The sequence below is a fragment of the Ochotona curzoniae genome, unplaced genomic scaffold (genome assembly GCF_017591425.1).
Source record: "Ochotona curzoniae isolate NIBS_2020 unplaced genomic scaffold, NIBS_Ocur_1.0 scaffold_2587, whole genome shotgun sequence".
Classification (NCBI taxonomy): domain Eukaryota; kingdom Metazoa; phylum Chordata; class Mammalia; order Lagomorpha; family Ochotonidae; genus Ochotona; species Ochotona curzoniae.
The window spans coordinates 1,388,204-1,406,622 of NW_024467096.1; the positions used below are offsets into that span (position 1 = coordinate 1,388,204).

The 18,419-nt window shown below is 43.1% G+C and overlaps 1 protein-coding gene across 3 annotated transcripts in view; it reads right to left on the reverse strand.

The window, feature by feature from the left end:
- POLQ (DNA polymerase theta) overlaps positions 1-18,419 on the reverse strand; it is a 97,464-nt gene that overhangs the window by 56,239 nt on the left and 22,806 nt on the right. For all 3 annotated transcript variants that reach the window (XM_041002883.1, XM_041002882.1, XM_041002881.1), the window contains 5 exons: positions 13,360-13,502; positions 10,223-10,427; positions 9,617-9,759; positions 1,302-1,495; positions 119-243 (listed from right to left, as the gene is read on the reverse strand). In XM_041002883.1, the coding sequence (XP_040858817.1) occupies positions 119-243; positions 1,302-1,495; positions 9,617-9,759; positions 10,223-10,427; positions 13,360-13,502 (810 nt within the window). The remainder of the gene's footprint in view (positions 1-118; positions 244-1,301; positions 1,496-9,616; positions 9,760-10,222; positions 10,428-13,359; positions 13,503-18,419) is intronic.

Genomic DNA, 18,419 nt, shown 5'->3' on the forward strand with positions numbered 1-18,419 from the left:
TGATAATGATAAGGACTGATAATCACACTTAGAGAGGATTTTATAAAATGGATTTAGGATACAATCTTAACTTGACCTCAAGTCACAGAGTTAAATAAAAGGGAAACCGTTCACTGACCTGCATACACAGCAGCTGACTGCTGCAAAGACTGAATCTGCCCACGATTGCATCCATATTTCTGGTTAATTTCCTTTAAGGGAACTTCACTGATTAAATCCAATAGCACAAGACTGGTGAAAAACCTAAACACCAATCAACAAAAGCATGGTAAAAGGTTGCTGTGTCTACTATTAAAGTATCATGTGTGCTGCAAAACTAAGAGCCAAAAAGGCAATAGAGGGTGTATACACTGAGGCAAAATGCTAATACATTATAGCATTAGTGAACAAAGACTGAGATCAACGTGTGGAAAACCACTTTTAATGCTAAAGCAAATAAATCATGTCAACACGACAAAGTAAATAAATAAAAAGATCTCCTGTATTTTCATTCTGCAAACAACTTTAAAGAAATATCACTGAGTTCAAGAAATACAACAGCACACAACTTAGAGGCTTGATGTAGTTAACGTCATTTCAATGAAATGACAGAATTTGACTATGAGTTTGATTTGAAAGGAAACAGTAACAACCCATACATATAAATTCTTATATTTATAGTTGACCATACTGTAAACTATACATGAATGCTTAAGACTAATATCTTTCATATTTTTCAAAGAAACAAATTCTCTGAAGCATACAACTTCTCCACATGCAACTTTTACTTTGTTCTATCCTACTGCTAGTTAATCATACCTGAGAATGGATGCATGACTACAAGTGAAGCCACAGCAAGTGGGCAGCTTTTCCAATCACATCTTCTTTAAGACTAATGTTCTATTTTGAAAGGTTTTAATATGCAATATTTAGCAATGACTGCTAAACTACAAGATGCAGAAAGAAACTGGAACATCCATAACATTCAGTAAAGATAGAAAGCTGAAAAATTCACTATAGTCAGCAACAAAAGTGACTACAGGAAACTAGACACCTGCTGTATGCCAAACACTGTGTTAAACATGGGAAAGCCCAGGCTCTGGATGCTTACCTTTCAAAAAAAAATTTTATTCTATTTTTATTGGAGAGGCAGATGTGCAGAGAGGAGGAGAGACAGACAGAAAGATCTTCTATCCACTTTTTCAGCCACTGAAGGGCCACAACGACCAGAGCTGAGCCAACCCGAAGCCCGGAGCCAGGAGCTTCCTCCAGGTCTCCCGCAGGTACAGAGTCCCAAGACTTTGGGGCCACTGGATGCTCACCTTTTATGGATGGCCATTTGTCGGTGCTGTCTCTCTGTTCTGGCTATTACTTTTCCTTTCACACAGCGAGCCAAGAATGCTTCTTCAACTCCTACTAGCTCTGCCACCCTTTTCATAGAAGTTGGCAATTTCTCCCATAAACAGAAAAATCGATACCAATCAATAGTAGTCCAATCCTCAAACATGGGTGTTACCTAAAGGTAAGATTCATCCATCATTAAACAAAATTGCTGCACAACAGAAGAAACAGAATTATAAACATCAAGCTCACATTGAAGACAAACTCCTCAGCATTTAGGAAAAATTTCTAATGAGATTAAACCTCATTTAGATATGAACATGACTTATTCACACATAATTCACTGCAAGAACAAAAGGAAAAGACAATTAAGCATACAAAGTGGTTATTATAGCACCCAAATCTTGAATCACAGACCACTGATGGGAAAACTTCAATTTTTATACAAAGAATTCTGCAATTATTTTTATTTGAAAAGCAGAATTGCAGAGAGAAGAGCTAGAGAGAGACAGGCCTTCCAGTCAATAGTTCACTTCCCAAATGGTTGCAATGGCCAGAGCTGGGTCCCTCTGAAGTCAGGAGCCAGGACACCTCCAGGTCTCCCATGAGGGTACAGAGGCCCACGGACTTGAGCCATCATCTGCTGCTTTCTCAGACCATAAACCAGGGAGCTGGACAGAAAGCAGAGCAGCTGGGATGCAAACTGGCATCCATAAGGAATGCCAACACCACAGGTAGAAGCTTAGCATACTATGCCATAATGCAGGTCTCTCCCAAGAATTCTGTAATTTTCAGGAAATAATAAAGAAGAAATTGGAGGAGGGAAGGTTCACAACTCAAGTTCTTACATTATCTAAAATGTATGGGACTAAACAAACAAAAAAAAAGCAAAAATTGAGACATGCAAAAAACAGGAAAGTGTGTCCCAAGCACAGGCAGAAAAAGGCAGGCAAAGGCGACAATTACGTGAGGCCAGCTTCACGGCACAGCAGATAAAGACAAGCCTGAAACACAGCTGCCACTGGTTTGTGAGTTAACTGTTACATTGCCAATCTACCTCACTGCTAACATGCCTGGGAAACATGGGAAGATACCTACCCCATCCCTACTGCTCTCCCCCACCCAACCCCTCCTCTGTAATTAGAAAGAATTAAACACATATGCAGAGAGGGAGGGAGAAAAAAGAGACAGCTATGAGGGGCCGGTGATGTGGTGCACAGAGTTAAGCTGCAATCTGCAACATCTTACATCCCTTATTGCCCATATTTGAGTCCCAGGTGCTCAACTTCAGATCCAGCTCCCTGCAAATGTTCCTCAGGAAACAGTAAAAGATGCTCCCAGTGCCTAGGGCCCTGCCAATCCATGTGGGAGATCATGATAGAGGTCCAGGCTTCAACATGGCTCAACTCACCCCTGCAGCCATTGGGAAGTGAACCTTGGAATGAAAGATCTTTCCCCTCTCCCTCCTCATTCCTCCATCTCTCCATCTCTCACTCTGCTTTCCAAATAAATATTTTTTAAGACCTTAAAGCAGATATTACAAAACTGACAACGAAAAAACTCGTCTGAAAAAGGAAAGCATGAAGAAGTCTTAAAAAGCACAGATGATAGAAGAAAAAAAAGAGTTAAATGACAATGCTATAGTTGAAAAGCACAATAGGCCAGCTGCTGCTCTGTTTCTAAGGTCCAGGCAAGCTGGTTCTATCTTCAAATGATAATTCCTTCTTCCTATGTGTGCTCAGCTTCCTAGGGAGCTCAGGGTCAGCTGAGTCATCTGGAATGTTGAGATTATTGCCACCACTCCATAGCCAGGCTGACCAGCTTCTGTGGCTCATTTGTATCATTCTAGTCTTTGAGAAGTGTTTTCCCCATAAACACGTACAGCAAACAGGTTTTGCCTTTTCCCCCACATAGAAGTAATAGCAGTGAAGACACCTGTAATGGAACCCAAACTATTGTGGCCTAAAGCCATCAAGCACAGACACCACTGGGACTACAACCATATACATTTCAACATGTAATTTTCTCTCTCTTTTCTTTTTTTTTTAAAGTATATTTGTAAGCTCAAAGCTGAGCAGAAGTGATTCTACTTTTTCCATTTGGATACTGAGTTGCCTATATTTTTTCCCTTCCAACTTTTCTGTTCCCTTTTATCTTCCTTAGGTAATAGTCCAAGACTTACATTATTTTCGCTCCTGAAATTTGAATGAAAATTTCATGCCATAGATTTAATTTTTCTTTTTGAAATACACCTATTTGTCAATTTGTTCAAATATAAATGTTCTGTTACGCTTATGGAAAAATTTTTTTTGTAATTTAAAAAAAGCACAATAATTGAAATGAATAATTCACTGAAGAGTTCAAAAAATATAAGGGCACTTTAAAAATTTCATTAAAACAGCTGAAAGGATGCTCATTCTGGTGCAAAAACACAGTTTATGCCCATGCATGTGTTTCCAAACACAGACTTTGTGTCTACAGATTCCTCACGTGTTTATCTAAACAAGAATACGAAAGAATCAGCAAACACGAAGATATGATGACAGAGATTATGCTAATCAAAGAGAGGAGTGAAAAATGAAGCAAAAATGAACAAAGCATCAGAGAAATGTGAGAAAATGTTAACTGCACCAATTACGCAAAAATGAAAGTAGCAGAAGAAGCAAACAACAAAATACCCTCAGAAATTACTGCTAAGTTTCACAACTTGATGAAAAACGTTCCTTGAAGTAAACAAGAAGCTCAGTAAACTCCATGTAGGATAAATGCAAAGAGATAGGTAACAAGATGCGTAACAGTCAAAATGCTAACTAAACAAAAAGTACATTTTAGATGCAGAAAACAAAAACCAAAACATCATATGCAGTGTGCCAGGGTTTGTATGTGGTATGCTACTGAAAGTTTTATGTGTAAGAAGTTTGGTCCGCTGTGTGACAATAGAAGAATGCAACCTCTAAGAGGTGTGATCTATCACGAGGGCCATGGGTCCCTGGGGGCCCAGCCTTCAGATGCCAGTGCTGGTCTCGGGGTCCTTCAGAGACCCTGCGGTTAAAAACCCTGAGCTTGGCCTCACCCAGTCTCTCTCTGCCTCCAGCCTCGCCCGGGATCTTCCTACTACACAGGCTCCTGCCACTGTAATCCACCATAAAGAAGACAAACCACCGGGGCTGTCTCATATTGGAATTCTGGTCTCCACTCTGGCTCCAGCTTCCTGCTGATGCTAACCCTGGAAGGCAGTGATGGTTGTTCAAATAACTGGATTTCTGCCTCAGCTCCACATGTGAGACCGAAACCTGGACTGAGTTTTCAGCTTCCAGTTCTGACCTGGTCCAGCCTCAAGTTACTGTAGGCATTTGGAGAGTGAACCAATAAGTTGAAGTGCTTTCATTTTCTTTCTCTGTCTCAAATAAGAATTTAAAAACAAAATAAAACCCCTCAAATCAATACCCTAATCTTCCATTTATACAAGGGCAAAGTAAACTCAAAGCAAATAAGAAAATAATAAACAAGAGTTTATGAATAGAGTAAATATTTATAAAGAAAATAGAATAAACCAAAACAGGCAAGAACAAAAAGATAACAAAATAGGAAAAAAAACTGCATTTAGAGTGATCAAGAAATGAAAACAGAAAACTCAAATTACTAAAATCAGGAATTGGAAGAGTACATTCCAGAATTGACTGGATGATACCAAATTGAATGATCTGAAAGAAATGGATAAATGTCTGGAAACATACAAACTAAAAAAACTAAAGAAATAACAAAACTTGAACAGGTGAAGAACAAATAAAATCATTTTTAAAAAATGCATTTCAAGGAAAACTTTGACCTGATCAGATGGCCTGACATGTGAAATCTACCAAATAAAAATTAGCAGCAATTCCCCATATAATATTCCAAAAAAAAATTGAAAAGGAAGCAATCCATCCTAAATCATTTGGTTGAAATGTAAGGATTCTCAACACTAGCACATCAAATCTAGCAGCGTATTAAAACAACTGCGCACTGTGACCAAGCAGCATTTACCAAAATTCTCAAGACTGTTATAATACCTAATAAACAGTTTCCATGGAGATCATATGGGAATGTAAACAGATGCAGAAAAAGAAATCATCAAAACCTAATGCCCTTTCATGATTAAAAAAAATTTTTGAACAAACTAAGGAAAGGAAAACTATCTGATTAAAAATCTTAAGAAAGCCTACAGCTAGCAATACTTGATGATAAATGATTGAATATCTTCCCTGTAAGATCAGGAACAAGACAAAGATGAAGGATCTTGCCATTTCTAGCCCAGATTCCTGGCCAAAACAGCTAGGCAAGTTAATAATTAGAATGAAAGAAACAAAACTATCTCTACTTCAATGGCATAATCTTGTATCAGCCAACAAGATGAATATTTTTCAGTATTAAAAACTGATGTGTCAATAAAGTTTTTCTTTACAGGTTGATGGTTAATCCTAAGCTTGTTTTCAGAAAGCACTTCATTTACAATTCACAAAAAGTCTCAAAAATAAAAGTTTGGAAATAAATTTAACACAAGCACAAAACTGTGCTCTGAACACTTCAAAAACTGGCATAAGCAATCAAGGACCTAAACAAATGGAACAATAGTGTATATTCAGACTACACAGTAACTGCCAGTGAGTGTCGAGGAAGGGATGCACTGTGTTGGACTGACGACACTAACCAGCTCACAAGAGAACTGGGTCTTGGAGCAGATTTTGTGAGGAATCGTGGGCTTACGCCTGAGGAACTGCCATATCATCTGGTTTACTCAAGGGACTATGGTGGTTAAGGGCTAGGCTATGTAGCACCAGGGAATTCAACAACACTCACGGGTGCTGGAGTTGAGAACAGGCCAAGGTGGTCCAGGCTGTAGCACCCACAGGGACCCCAAGAATTTGGAGTGGGACAGGCTGGGCCACAACATCCACCAGCACATGCAAAGACTGACACTTGTGGGAGCAGACTGTGCCAGGTAAAGGCCTAACACTCTCTGGCACATGTGAAATCTGGGTCTAAAAGTGAGCCAGTGGAGTGCTGGTGGAATACTTAGGGAACTCCCACTGTGGGAGGGCTGGGCATTGGTCAGGCTGGGCAGGGATGCTTCACTTGCTGGTAGCTATGTGGGTTGCCCCTGTTGTGCGCAGCAAACCAGACAGAGCTAGGTCAAACCAGACAGAGCTAGGTCAAACCATAACACACTGGCATGTGTGGGAGCCAGGATGGGGTGTGAGCCATGCCGAGCTAGGCTAGGCTATCACATTACGGGATTGCACGAAAGCCAGAGATGGGGGCTGACTGGGCAGGGCTAGGCTATAGCACACACAAGTGAGAGTTGGGACTGGGTGCAGAACAGGCCACGCAAGGCTGCAGTATCAGATGGCAAAGGCCAAGCTGGGTTTTGGGTTTTGTTGGGCTAGGTCAGAGCAAACACTGTAAAGCGCAAGATCTATGGCTGGGAGCAAGCTTGGTGGAAGAGCTGAGGAGATACCCCTTCTGGGCTGCGGTTTCTAGTAGCGGGCACTAGAACTGGAATGGGGGCGGCAATCTGGGTTGACATGGCTTAAGCATCCCTCAGCATGCATGTAGACTCAGTATGGGGTGTGCCAGACTAGACTTGGCTCCAGCATTCACCAGTGCTCACAAGAGCCAGGGTAGGTATAGGACAGGACAGGCTAAGTCTTAGAAGACCTGCTAAACCATACAAGAGCTGGGTCTAAGGATGGACCAGGCATGGCTTGGTTGTAGCACTTAACAGTGAGAGCCGAAATATATGTGGGCCAGACAGGCAAGGCCACTGTTACTGCAAAAAAAGGAGGTGGGCCAAGGACCCATTAGTATGTGTAAGATCTGCCACTGGGGAGTGACCTGGTGGAAAAACTTGAGGAATTCCTCTGTCAGGATGCAGTCCCTGCAGGTGAGTGCAAGAATCAAAGCTGGGAGCAGCTCAGATCAAGCCAGGCTACAGTACCAGCCGGCATATGTGTGGGTCAGGACTAGGGGTGGACCAGGCCAGGACAGTTCATAGCACCGACTGAGATGTGAGAACCAGGATGGGGAGATGGACAGGCCACAATGGGCCACAACATCAACCAGTTCACATTAGGGCCAGGACTAGGGGCTGGCTTGAACAGGCTAAGCTGAAGCACCTGCCAACAGGAGCTACAACTGGAGGCAGATCGGGCCAGGCCTGGCTACAGCCCCAACTGGTGGATGCCAAGGTGAGGCAAGCCATGCCAGACTGGGTAGCAGCTCCCACTAACACACTTAAAAACTGGATGGAGGATGAGCCGAGAAAGGGAGCTGCAGGAGTTTCCCTTTTTGGGCCCCTGCACCTTCTGGTGAGTGTAAGAGCTGAGACCAGGGCCAGATCAGTTGGGCAGGACTACAGCATTCACTGGCCTGTACGTGAATTGGGTTTGGCACCAGGCTGGGCTAAGTGACCATATCCACTGGTGCATGCACTTGCCAGAATAAGTGCAGGCTGGTAGGGCTTTGCCACATTAGCTGGCAAGTCCTGGGTCTGGGACTAGACCACAGAACCACCTGGAAAGTACAAGATCAGAGATTGGGGATGGGCCTGGTAGAATAACTGTGGGCACCTCTTTGATAGGCTGCAGCTCCCACTGGTGAGCATGAGAACCAAAGCTGGGAGTGGGCCTGGCTGGACAGGCAGTGGCCTCCACCATCATGAGTGTGGACTGTATATGAAGATTAGTCAAGAGCCGACTGGGATGAACTGGACCATTCTGCTGCACACACCAGAATGCAGAGGAACCGGGGTTAGGGCCAGGTGTGGTGGTGGTTACTGGGGTCACTCGAACTAGGCTGCAGTTGCCATTGGTGTATGTGAGGGCAGAGTGTGTGGTGGTGGTCAGGGTTAGGCTAGGCTGTAGCATCTACTGGCTTGCATATGAGATAGGGTTGGGGACAGAACTGACCAGGTGACTACAAGCACCAGTGTATAGGCTGATGTAATGGACTGACCCAGACCCCACACTGCCTGGGGTCTGGGGGGGTCACCTCTGGTGATGTTTCCCACTGCAACTGGACCAGTGAACTCAGAACTCCAACCACAGGGAAAATCACGGGTTCTGTGTTCTAACCATGGAGTTGCATTGTGTCAGAACTGCAACTCCACAGTTGCTGAAGCTTGTGCAGTAGACAGCATCCCAAATGCTCATGGGGGACATGACAACCAGTTAACTGAGGCCTAGAGAGGATGTCTACCACCATCGAGGGCAGAACAAATTGGACAGTTCTCCCAGTTTTCTGGGCGAATGGAGACTCTAAAGTGGACTATGTCAGCCAATGGACCTTAGAAGGATTTCCTCAACCCTGGAGCAACAAAATCAACAGCATCTCAAAATTATCAAAACCACTTAAGCAGTAGCCTCAGAATATGTTCCACATAGAGGAACATGGGATGACATCAGGTGGCCACTCCCTATTCCCAGTTACTGATGCGGTTTAGCTGCTGGGAGTGGCCCTTTCCCCTTCTCTCTCCACTTCCCCCAAATACCAGAAAAAAAAAATATTTGGAGGCAGTTGTCTCATATACTTTCCCCATTCCTCAACTCTTCCCACTGTAATTGTTGGTCCACATAAGCATGCATCTCTCAAATAAGCATCAAAATTAAAATGAATTTATTACTTAAAAAAATTATTGTTAGGGCCTGGCTTGATAGTCAGTGGCTAAATTCTTGCTGGGATCTCATATGGGCACTGGTTCATGTCCCAGATGCTCTGCTTCCCATCTAGCTTCCTGCTTGGGGCCTGGGAAAGCAGGTCTTTATTATAAGAATGTTAGTTCCAAGTATCTTAACATTAATATTTTTAAGTAGCAATTTTGATACTTTTTCTAAACCTTTTTTGCTTTTTACTTTATGAACATTGGGACTGACCAAGGTTATCTCTTTGGCTTGGAATTCCAGCAAATAAAGCAAAGTTTGAAAGAACTACCATAAGTAGCTTAATGGCACGACCATTCATGACCGGCCTTTGCCTGAGTTTGTACACGTGATCTTACCTCCACTCTGCTGATATCCCACTGCCCTTCGCTATTCCCGTAAGACAGACTGTTTCAGCTACCTCAAATTATTGTAAAAACAGATTAAAGGTCCCTAGAACATTCAGTTCATTATTTTAAAACAATTTTAATCTTAGCCTCTTCTCCATTCCCAACTAACCTGGTCAACAATAATAGACAATACGATCCTTGAGGCAACTCTGATGCATAGTTTATTTTTTCTGTTTTCTCAAATGTAATACTTAAAAAGATAAAACTTACCAGATAAACAATATGAAGGTCATTTTCTAAAACAAAGCCTTTCATTGCTCTTTGGAGGTCAGCAAAAATATCTAAGGTATCAGTTGGAGAAAGTGAAGAAGAAAGAGTAGCTGAACCCAGATGTGTTGGATGATACACCTTTCCTGGTGAAATAGAGTTTTAAATACTGTCAGTTTTCCAAAGGCCAATAATTATAAATATGAATAAATATGCATAAATAATTATAAATCATTACAAACACTGGTTTATACCCAAAAGGCTCAGGACAATGCAAAATACTGGGAACAATCCAAAGGGATGGGAAATATAGCACTTAAAAATAAAACAAACCAAAGCACCGCTCTGTGCTCTGTACTCCTTAACTAACCCTCCTGGATTGACAAATTTTACCAGAAAACATCTAGGCCAACACATAGAAATTTATAAGCAGACTTGATGCCATCTGAAGTGGCTGAATTATGACATGATACATTGCTTAAAAAATCACTTTCCCTTTATACTCCCTGAAAAACCCATTTTCTTTTATGCAGCAATGTTACACACTCTGTGTCAGTAAAGATGAAAACATGGAAAAGTGAGTCATTTGCTACTAGAAGTCACATTTACCTTCTGTTCCATCACCAGTTTCTGTAATCTGGATGAACTCATTTTCGAGGAGCCATATCACACAGGCCTCGATTGCTCCGAGCTCGCCAGAATGTTGATTTCCCTGAATTTCCTGCTTTCCTTCTTTCATACTTGCAGCCAAAAATGTACAAGATGCATAAGTCTGCATATCTTGTGATGTACTTGCCACTCTGCCAACTATTATCTGACAGAAAATGTTAGAAAAATTTTGTAATTTTTAATAAGACATGCAAGTATGACATTGTACTACAGCAAGTAAACCCACTGCTTGCACCACCAGCGTCCCACACAGGGACAGATTCAAGTCCCAGCTGCTCCATTTCCCTTCCAGCTCCCTGGTAATACACATGGTAAAGCATGAGACCCTCATGATATAAAGGAAATGAAGGGACTTTCTCTTTAAAATGTTCTTAAAGAACCCAACACAAGTGATTAAATCCTTGCTATGCATGCGCCAAGATCCCTTATGGGCACTGGTATGTGTCCCAGCTGCTCTGCTTCCCATCCAGCTCCCTGCTTATGGCTTAGGAAAGCAGTAGAGGAGAGCCCAAAGCCTTGGGACCCTGCAACTGTGTGGGAGACCCAAAGAAGCTCCTGGCTTCTGGTTTCAGATCAGCTCAGCTCCAGCCATTGCAGCCATTTGGGGAGTGAATCAGCAGATGGAAGATATTTCTCTCTGTTTCTCCCCTCTGTAAATCTGACTTTCCACTAAAAATAGATAATTTTTGTTTAAAAGTTCTTAGAATTTGGGCTGACACTGAGGTACTGCCGGATAAGCCTCTGCTTGTGATGTCAGCATCCCATATCGGGGCACTGGTTCAAATCCTAGCTGCTTCATTTCTGATCCAGCCTCTTGCCAATGTACCCGGGAAGAGATGGCCTAATTACTTGGAACTCTAGCACCCATGTGGGAGAGCAGGAGGAAGTTTCTGGCTCCTGGCTTCATTCTAGACCTGGTTGTATGGTCATTTGGGGAGTGAATGAGTGGATGGCAGAGTGTGCACTCTGTCTCTCTACCTTTTAAGTAAATAAAACAAATCTTTTATTTAAAAAATATTAAATCTTAAATATTTTTTTTAAAAACCTTAAAATATTACAATCTTAATGTGGAGACTTTGTGAACTCTTCTATCGCTGTAACAATAGATAACACCTATGAACAATACAAACAATGACAATTTGTCCTAAAAAGTAGAAAAAGGTTTCTCATAAGTAAAAATAAATTAATCGGGCCAGGCGCGATGACGCAGTGGTTAAGGTCCTTGCCTTGCATGCCCGGCATCCCATATGGGTGCCGGTTCTAATCCCAGCAGCCCCGCTTCCCATCCAGCTCCCTGCTTGTGGCCCGGGAAAGCAGTGGTGGACGGCCCAAGCTTTGGGACCCTGCAACCATGTGGGAGACCTGGAGGAAGTTCCTGGCTTCAGATTGGCTCAGCTCCAGCTGTTGCGGCCACCTGGGGAGTGAATCATCGGACGAAAGATCTTCCTCTCTGTCTCTCCTCTCTGTATATCTGCCTTTCCAATAAAAAGAAAATAAATCTTTAAAAAAAATTAATCATTATTCATTTGAAATTTTGAAACAACAGTTATAAAAGACGTAGAGATGGTTCATGACGATGCACCAGATCAATTCTTTCAATTCTTCCTCTGAGATATCCAGGCACAGAGGAATGGTGCTACTGAAAAACCCTTCTGGGTGAGATTAAGTGCAGGAAAAGATGAAGTCAGTTGTGCCTTCTGGATATCGTTTCTCACAACCCTCCAATACGTATCTGCTAATTAGCTTTTTGCCTTTTGTCACTCTATACTGTATACATCAAACCAGCATAAACAGCATTCTCATTCTTTTCAAAAATCACAAATAAAGGGCTTAGTAAAATTTATCTAGCATTAACAGTATTTGGGCTTTTCCAACTATTTTATCATCAACACTCAATAAGTGCTTCAGTACATTTCAGTTGATATGGCTTCACAGATACACTGCTAAATAAAGCACCTAGAGGTAACAGTGGTCTAGGTAACAAGGGGGAATGCACAGCTTCTACTGCAGTAGGTATGATCAGCTTACCCGCTGATGTTTCAGCAGTATATAAAATACATGTTCAGAATATAAAAGTCCCTATTTACATCTCCACCAACCGTATGTTATCAAGTGCTTTCCTTTTCTTTCCCCCTCACACTAACAGTTAACAAGCAGACAGAACACAGTTCCAGGTACAGAGTCACTAGTTCTTGCAGTGTATCCAGGACCTCAGCAGGCTGGCGTGTGTATGGAAAACCTTCCTAAATGGACACATGAAACACTGGACTGCACCTCCTTTGAGGAATCTGAAGACAAAATGATTCTCTTTCACCCCTGATTTCTTCATAGTTTTTAAAGCATCTAATCATGTGTATTTAAAACTATACTTAATTTTATTTTAATGTCATCAAGTATTATACGGAAGTGGATACACTGTTTTTACCTTTTCTCTAAGTTAAAAAAAAAATTTTTTTTAAATAATAAAGATATGCAAAAACGAATAAAAAGCCATCTGGCATTTGGTTTTTAATTATTGTTTTGAAATTCACCATTTCAGGTGCCAGAGCAATGGCTCAACTAGCTAATCCTCTGCCTATAAGCAACAGGATCCCGTGTGAGTGCCAGTCCATGACCTGGCTATTTCAGTTCATATCCAGCTCCCTATTTGTGGCCTGGGAAAGCAGCAGAATGGCCAAGTCCGTGGACCCCTGTACCCACATGGAAGACCTGGAAGAAGCTCCTCCTCCTGGCTTCAAATTTGCTTAGTTCCAGCCATTGTGACCATTAGCAGAGTGAACCAGCAAATGGAAAATTTCCCTCTCGCTCCTTCTCTATAAATCTGCTTTTCCAAGAAAAACAAAAAAAAAATCTTCTAAAAAATTAAACTCTACCATTACAGTACTAACTTTATCAGACTCCAGAAACCAACTGCATACATATACACACACCCACATTGTTTATAGATTCAGGCTTGGGAAGGCTGTAACTATAATAATGTTACAGAGAAACACAGAGCTAATAGTCTTCACACACCAAAGTTCTACTATAAAATAAGTGTAAAAGAGCAAACGAGAATTTAGTGAACCATCTCTTACCTCCAGAATAGCTCGAACCATACTGGCAGTTACTTCTTCTCCTTCTTGTTTTCCCAGACAGCTACGAACAGGTTTTAGAGATCCCTGAAGAAGAGCTATCCCTTTTGATTTCTCAGAGTTCTTACAAACTAAGATACTCTCACCTACAATCAAAAACCATACGTTACTTGCAAAATGCCAATGCATTTCTGTAAGATATCTGCTACAGAGAATTTATGTTGGCTTACTTATTTAAATGGAGATAAGAGATGACAGTAGCTATTGTCAAAATTGTAGCTATTGCCTTTTTTCCTGGCTTTGGGCAGCATGGAATTACAAATGCTACTTTAAAATATGCTACTTCAGCATAAGGATTACTTTGAGCTGAAGGCAACTGAAAAGCAGACACAAAAAGAACTTTTTGTCCTCTCCCAATCTTCCTGAAAATAGCATTTATTTCTCGTGTTCCCCCTCCCCTTTCCAACAGCAGTAACAGAACAATCCCATCATGGCAGTCACCGGTCAGTACAGAGAAGATCTGCACAAACCTTACAATCTTATCTTCCATTAGTTTCCCTCAAATTATTGATCTGCTCACAATTTTTGTCCTTAGAAGCCCAAACACTATTTCCCTTGCTCTGTCATTTTTCCCTATGCATTGCCTTTTGTTGAAGTACTAAATATGCCCCAGGTCGAACAGTAATTTGGGTCTTCACTCATTTTCTGTAAAAGCCCTCAGGTGTATAAAAATTCAATTACTAACATCAATTAAGGTTTACATGCCTTTTCATTTTAACTAGCTGTCCCCAGCTGCAGAACCCAAGAATGAAAAGACTTTTGTTCCCCAACAGGATTAACCAGTATAATTTTACAATCAAATAACTAATACAAATGCTCTGTAAAATTCCAATGCAAATTCAAAACATTTAGCCAAAAATTATAATTTCCTAAACAATTGGTTTTTTTTAGGTTATGACAAGCAAACAAAGAAAAACACAGAAAAACACATGTAAATTAGGGAAATACACAAACATGAAATTTTTATACAAGGCAAGCATGTGTCAAATGGTTAAGACACACCAGTAAAATGCCCACATCCCATACCAGAATGCCTCAGTTCAGATCCCACCTCTGGTTCTCAATTTCAGCTTCCTTCTAATGGGAACACTGAGAGGCAGCAGGGAATAGCATAAGTAGTTGTGGGAGACACAAACTGAATCCCTGGCTCCTGGCTCAGCCCTGTCATTGAAGAAAGCCAACCTACCAATGACCCTCAGGCAAAAACACCTCTGTCAGAACTAGAAAATTTGGGAATAAGCCTGAGGCATCCGAATAGAACACAGAACTAGAAATGCGCATACACACGCTAGCACAAGAGCTTCACTTTGTGTTGTTTCTTCCCTCCACTAAACACAGCAGGAGTCCCCAGAGCTCTTTGCTTTTGCTGTCAGTTTCTACAGAGAACGCAGAGCTTAGATACAACACCTGGAGTGTGAAACAATCAAAGGATCTTGGTGGTAAGCTCTGTGAACGTGCCAGCAGTGGCACTCAACCAAGGGACAAGTCAACAACACAGCCTACCTGCAGGGCTGAGCTAGTCATGCCCTAGAGTCGGAGGGAATTCAGCTTAGCTTGAATTCCTGCCCGCCAACCTCCAACCAGCCCCTCACCTCACCCTCAAACCAAGAAACTTCCAAGAAAGAGAAACAATTCTAAAGCAGTTCAGCAGCAAGCAGAAGCCAGTTCTCCCACATCTATGGATTTAAGTAATGTTTTGCTCAACCTCAAGGCCCACCAGCGCATCAGGCAGGAACTCTGAGCCACATTTCTGCTGAGGATAGCGAATAACCCCAACCTTTCCAAGCAACATCTCCTCCTAACCCTGGGGCCGGCAACACCATCCACGTGCAGATCTGAACCAGCAATACCACCTGGCCAGGCAAAATATATCAGGCTCCAGCCCAATCAGAGGTTAATTATAATCCACAGTGAGCGACTCTCATTACAAAGCTGAGTAGGCTTTCACCTGGGACCACTGCTCAAGCAGCAATCCCACCTGAAACCAATGCCACTTCATCTACCCACAAAACTCAAAACAAGCTCTGTCTGCCCAGGGTCATGACCAGCTGGCTCACTCAGAATCGTTCCAATTTTAGTATATGCGCTGCCGAAGTGAGCACCTCACTCAGAATCAAAGCCCTGGCTAATAAGTAAAATTATCCATGCCAAACCCCAGCAAAAACCAGAAGACACAGCAGTCTCCTCAAATATGTAGACATAAATAAAAGACACAAGGATTACAAAAAAAAAAAAAAAAACCTAACAAAGCTTCCAACCAAAGGCATTTTTAAAAAGAAACATCTAAGAAATCATAAAGAATTATGAATAATATTCCTTAGTTACATGAACTACAGGAATGTTATGCCAAGCAGAAGTAACTCCTGAAGGAGATGAGTGTATCAGAGAACAAGGAAACTTATCACAAGCAGAAGCACCTGGCCACCCTGGAACACAAACAGCCTCAATGCTCTCTTTGCCAAGGTCAAACAGACACTCTTATCCAAAAATGTTTTAAAAGGCCAAGTCTGCACAGAAGGACAATACCTGCCAGGATGACACATCACAAATACATGTGCTGATTTATCTGCTGTCACTGATGACACCTCCTGAGGCCAGGATTCTTCACCAAACCACCCTCAGAGACTACAGATTCCAGCGAGCCTGGAAGGACTCTAGCTACTTTCCAAACAGCCTTGTGGTAAGCAACTTCTCCCTCCTTTAATACTCTTCTTCATGGGAATTGTCACAGCCCCTTGCCTTAACTTACCTCTCTTTCAAAAATTTGTTCATGCTCAAATGCAGAAAATTTCTAATCAAACCTTTAACCAGCTCCTCTTACAGGGTATCTGCCTCTCCTAACCCAGCATTCCTCCTGCAACCACCAGGAGACCGTTGCCTAGATAATTCAGTACCCCAGTTCAGCTCGAAGAAGCCATGGAGAACAACACCGCTTTTTCTTTATATATAACAAAAGGGAAGAATATAAGGAGGGAGTCTGAGGACTGACCCCACCATCCTGGACTCAGTGCCACCTTGAATGCTTGCTAACCCAGTGCTGCCTTCAGTGCCCTAGGTCTTGGTCCCCTTGAAATGCTAGTTACCCAGACTACCATAAACCTCCTAGCTCTCAACCCCCTTGAGGCCCACTTGCCTAATCAAGCTTAATGACCTTCAGGTTTAAACTATGCACTCAACCAATCCCTTGAGGCGTACATTCCTGGTGTCCGCCTACAGCCGCATCGGCCAATCCCTGACCCCCATATTCCCTAGCTCCCTACCCCGAGGCCATAAAAGATGCCGCTTCCCTTCTTCTCTCTCTTTCTCCTGTTCTCTTTGCTCTTCTCTTGTCCTTTGCTCTATTCTCTCTCTCTCCCTCTTCTTTGTGCTCTGCTCTCACCTTCTCCCTACCCCACACTACCACCCTCTCTGAAATAAAAGCTTCTCGTATGGCTCACCTACTGTGTCCAGCATCTTGGGTTTGTGGAAAAAGCTAACAATATACATGAAAACACACACACACACACACACACACACACATTAGGAAAACAAAACAAGCAGTTTCAAAATGAAATACAGACTGGGCAAGAGTTGGTAGGGCTTTGCCACATCATCAGATGGCAGAGACTGGCACCAGGGGCAAATTCTGTTAAGTAAAATGCCAGAACCACCTGCGAAGTGCGCAATCCAGAAGTTGGAGTGGCCTAGTAGGGAGATAGTGGGCACCTCCCTTGTGGGTAACCACTCCTACTGGAGAGCACGACAACCAGGACAGGGGCAGGGATTGCTAAACAGAAAGACACCTGCCAGTATGTGTGTGGGCTGGATAGTAGGCTGGTTGTGTCAAACTAGGCTTCAATGCCCATTGACAAGTACCAGAGCTTGTCAATGGATCGAGCTGAACCACAATACCCATTGGACCAAGTGGATGACAGGGCTGCAAACAGAATTGACCCAGAGGAGACCGGTCACATTAAGCAGGGCCATGACATTAACAAACACACTTAGAGAACCATATTGGGGGGAAGATTCTGTGGGGGATGTGTGGGGCAAACGCTATGCAAATTCTAACCCCACAGGTTACTTCAAAAGATGGAGTGGTGGTGGACTAAGCCAGGTATGACCAGGGAGCTTACCACCAATCACAGACTGGAGAACTGACGGCAGTCTGGACTAGTCGGGTCAGCGGCACTGAAGTGTGCATCCTGAATGGGGTGTGGGGTGGGCTGGGCTGCAACGTTCACCAGCTCATGCAAGGCCAAGGGAAGGGCCGTACTACGCCAGGCACTGGCCGAAAGCCCAGTGGCATGTATGAGAACTGGGTCTGGGAAGGGATCAGGGGGAGAAACTTGGGAAGCTCCCCTGGCGAGTCATAGCTCCCACTGGCAAACAGGTGGTCCGGACCTGGGGATTGGACAGGCTGGGCTAGTAGCTCCAACAGCTCGTCAATGTATGAAAAGGCAATGGAATGGGTGCACCGAGCAGTACTGAGCAAACCTTAGCCCACAAGTAAGACTGGAAACCAGGATGGAGCACAGGACATGCCCAGCTAGGTTCTTGCACCAACTAGTCTGTGTGAGCCACAGTGTCTAAGGCAGGGGTCGCAGCAGGTGACAGGCTGTGCCAAGCTGAGTCAGAGCAACCACTGGCATGCTGAACACTGGCTGGGAACAGGCCCGGTTGGGGAACCAAGGGGACACCCTAGCTGGGTGGAGGTTCCCACTAAGGAGCGTACGAGCTAGAATGGGGCTGCGGTCTGGTCAGGATACAGTTGTAGTCTTCCTGGGCACAAGTGTGGACTGGGACAAGACACACCAGGCGGGTCAGACTGCAATACTGTCTAGTGTCCTGCAGGACCAGGTTAGATGTGGGATGGACTAGGCTAGGTCTCAACCCCCTACTGAAACATGTGTGAGCTATATGTGGGTATGGACGAACCATGGCTGGGCTGAAACATCCAACAGCAACAACCAGAATGCGTTGAAGGCCAGTTAGGAAAAGCCACTGTTCCTGCTACGACAGGA